Consider the following 4,202-nt stretch of genomic DNA (forward strand, 5'->3'; position numbering starts at 1 on the left):
AATGAGGGGGACAACTCGTACTCACGACTTCCAGTTAAGGGCTAATCCAGGTACTTCAGCGACTCCTGCGATTGAGCCTTCGTTCCTCCTTCTAGACTCCAGGGGCACCGTACTTAGAGCCGGGATGAGCTCGGGCACCAAAAATCCTCTTTATTCGAACAAAATCCAATGTACCGACTTCGGGGTATGTCCACTTTATATTCACTTGACTTGGGGCGCACGTGGCAGTGTCCAGGACAGCGGTTACACGAGTGACGAGTCTTTCCTTTTCCTCCGCGATTCGTGGGGGTTCGTCAAGTGTCGAAGTCCTTCGGGTTTTAATTCGGGAGCAATCGGGCCAATTAGCACGGGTGAGTGGTGACGATGACCACAATCCAGGGATGTCTCGCTGGGGATCTTCGAGGGCGGTGGGTTGCCGAGGCCCATGTATGGGTGGTTTGTGAGGAGAGCAACGGCTCCTTCAGTTGATCCAGTAGGGCCGGAACTGTTGTCTTTCTTCGGCTGATGTCTTCGTGATGTCCAGTGGCGGGAGTAGAGGGGCGATGAGGGGAAAATCGAGGGAAGGGGTATCCAACAGTGGCGGAATTTACCTTTTAGGGGCCAGTGTGTAGTGGGAAAAAATATGTAGAAAAATAATAAAAAATGAATGAATATGCCTCGTCACACACTTTATACGTTATTAAGGAAAGATGTTAGATGGACATGGTCGAAAAGATGTAGTGAAGCATTTGTCGAGATTAAAAAGAGATTGGTGTCAAGTGAAGTTTTGACACATTATAATCCAGAATTTCCAATTAAAGTAACTTGTGACGCATCACCATATGGTGTTGGTGCAGTCCTGTCACATGTTTTGCCTAATAACGTAGTCAAACCAGTTTCTTTTAATTCTCGAACGTTGACAAAAGCAGAGCAAAACTATGCACAGTTGGATCGAGAAGCATTGGGAATAGTTTTTGCAGTTAAATCATTCCATCAATACATTTTTGGCAGACAGTTTCTCCTTGAAACTGATCATAAACCGCTCAAATTTATTTTTGGCCCTAAAAGAGGCTTGCCTGTATTTGCTGCAAGTCGACTCCAACGGTGGGCAGTATTTCTCTCTGCTTATGATTTTAATCTCGAGCATATCAAAGGAAAAGATAATGTTAGTGCAGACTGTTTATCAAGAATGCTTAGATTAAGTGAAGAGGAAAGAGTATCAGATGAATTCACATATTTAAATTATATTGAGTCAGACATTAAAACAGTTGATTGTAATCTAATTAAATCTGAAACTGAAAGTGATAGTTTGTTGTCAAAAGTATGTGAGTATGTTAAGTTTGGTTGGCCGAAACTAGTGAGTGATCACCTTGAGATTTTTAAACGTAAAGAGTATGAATTAACTATTGAACGTGGTTGTCTTATGTGGGGTTACAGAGTGATTGTTCCGATGTCATTGAGAGGGATGATTCTGCGAGAACTTCACAGCAGTCACATAGGAATTACGAAGATGAAGTCTCTGGCACACTCATACTTGTGGTGGCCCAATTTGGATGCTGATATCGAAAAAGTCTCAAAAACATGTAAATTGTGTTTGGAGAATTCCAGCGATCCACCGAGAAGTGTTCCTCACAGTTGGAAATGGCCAGAAGGCCCGAATCAAAGGTTACATATTGATTTCTTGGGTCCACTGGAGGGGAAAATGTATTTTCTAATTATTGATGCATATTCGAAATGGATGGATGTTAGAGAAATGAATAACATCACATCAAAGACTACCATGAATGCTCTAGAGGAATATTTTCGCACCTGGGGTTATCCAGAAATTATTGTCAGTGACAATGGTCCCAGTTTGGTGTCTGCTGAGTTCGAGTCCTTCATGGAGAAGAGAGGAATACTCCATGTGAAAACAGCTCCCTACCACCCATCATCTAATGGTGCGGCTGAAAACGCTGTCAAGACATTCAAAACTAAAATGAAGTTACTCTTGAAAGAGGGTCTCAACAAGGACGAGGCTTCATCTCGATTTCTGATGCACTACCGGGCATTCCCTCATTGCACTACCGGATGTTCACCTGCCGAATTACAATTTGGACGATCGATGCGGACTAAAATTGATTTAATCAGACCAAATCTACGTGGACATGTGCTACGTAAACAGTTTAAACAACGTGAGAATGCAGTTGGCAATCGAAATTGCAACTTGAATTATGGTGACATAGTGATGGCTAAGAATGCAAATAATAATAGATGGGTCCAAGCTACAGTAACGGATAAATTATCCCCAGTTACTTATACAGTTAAAACGATTGACGGAAGATCTTGGAAACGTATTTGGATCAACTTAAGTCATGTCTGCTGAGTGGGTGCGCTAGTAAGTCAAAAACTAGTACGAGAAATCTAATGGACGAGTTGGTTCCTGGTACTTCGGTCACTGAAGTAACTCCAGAGAGCCAAGAGCCACCTGAAGTACATAGCAGGGATCCAGTACTCATGGCCTCACTTTCTAACTGTTCAACTGATACAATATCAATGAGTCAACAAGCCGTAGGGATCACTGAGATCCATGGACAACCTCCAACTACGTCAACCACGATTCCCACAACAACAACAGAATTTCAGCATCCAGTGATACCATCGAACGTCATCACACCAGCACCCAACATCGTTACAACTGCTTCGACTGTAACCCCAGTTAGACGATCCGATCGTATTAGAAAACCTGTTAATAGACTGAATTTATAAATGATGGTATTCTATATCAAATGTGATAAATGTTTTAAAATATTTCTGAATAAGGTGGGAGGAATTGCAGTATCTTTATGATCGAGTGGAACTCTATATTTAGACATTCCTATTTTACCGATGACCTCCTACTTCATCGGGTCTCTCTCTCTGTATTGAGCCAGCGTCCTAATGACACGCATCAAGTTACAAGAATATATTATCGTTGTTAATTACATCCATCTGAGCTGTTTATGACTAATTACCCCAACCAATTTATCCATAAATATCACAGTATAGTTATGTCAAAAAAAGAAGTTCGTAATTTTGGAGAATTTTAGTTCTCATTTATTTAATCAATCTTCATACAAAACTAGGTTTCATATTTTTATTTTTTTATAACAAGTTTACCAATGGTATGAAGTGAAGAATTAAACTTATACCTCAAGAGTTGCAATGATAAAATCATTGTAAGATATTTTCTGACCTAGAGTCGCCTGAAGCAAAAAAATCTATTCAATTACGAATGTTGCCAAAAAATTTGACGGAAAAATGCGAATCCAGAATAGATTAAGAATTCTTCAATCCAAATAATTGAGTATTAACTTATCTTTATTCTGACGATTGTATAATAACTACTCGAAATTTCACCGATTGACAGATAAATCAGTAAAAATCAATAATGAAAACTTGGCAATTTCTTTCCAGGTGAAGACACCAGTGCATGCAATTCTAGAGTGCACTCTGTGCTGGAGAACACCAACGGCAGATGCCGCAGGATCTGGCAGAAATTGAACGACTTGGAGAAGATGACGAATGATATGAAGACGAATCAGGAAAAAATTAAAGACTACTTGAATGAGATCAACGACTACTAACATAATTGAAAACTAAACGTTGTGTTGAATATGTTTGAATTCATACACAAAATTGAATAAAAAATATTTCGTTCTGAATTACAGAGTGGTTCGCATATCATCGTTATCATTCTACTGAAAAATCACTTCCTCGTATGAGAATATGCAAAAGCCACATATTAATGATAAAATCAATGAATGTAATGAATGTAATGAAATTTGTTCAATCATACATAGAAAGAAATCCATCAGAAAGTCTTGCGATCGCAAGAGTATTTCCGATTGATTTCGTTCCGTGTAAGATATAAAAATAGAATGTAATATCCAAAATTTTGTACTAGAAACTTTAAGACTAGAATAATTTTATGTGAAATCATTAAGAACCAAACCAACAATTGTAAACTAACTTGAGTGCATTTCATCACTTGAACTCGATTAAAAATTCCAAAGACATTGGAATCGAGTTCAAAAGTGATGAAATGGCACACTCAGCATGCCTTAATTACCCAATACTAACATTCGCACGCGAAGGAACGATTGAAAACCGATTAATTGAAACCTCAAAAACCGAATGAACTACTTCCCCATAAAAATCAAAAGAGTGGGAAAAATCATACGACATTTTCCACCAATTAAAAATGG

At 38.9% G+C, this 4,202-nt stretch overlaps 1 protein-coding gene across 1 annotated transcript in view; it reads left to right on the forward strand.

Annotated features, from left to right (window-relative positions):
* The window catches only part of LOC107046552, a gene marked incomplete at its 5' end in the record, with an annotated part of 7,140 nt that extends 3,212 nt beyond the window's left edge, over nt 1-3,928 (forward strand). Inside the window, 1 exon segment of the mRNA XM_015269187.1 lies at nt 3,412-3,928. Within this exon segment, the coding sequence (XP_015124673.1) occupies nt 3,412-3,581 (170 nt within the window). The 3' untranslated portion in view covers nt 3,582-3,928.
* Nucleotides 3,929-4,202: the final 274 nt, after the last annotated feature.

The sequence above is a fragment of the Diachasma alloeum genome, unplaced genomic scaffold (genome assembly GCF_001412515.2).
Source record: "Diachasma alloeum isolate Michigan unplaced genomic scaffold, Dall2.0 Dall_scaffold_01496, whole genome shotgun sequence".
In the NCBI taxonomy this organism is placed as follows: domain Eukaryota; kingdom Metazoa; phylum Arthropoda; class Insecta; order Hymenoptera; family Braconidae; genus Diachasma; species Diachasma alloeum.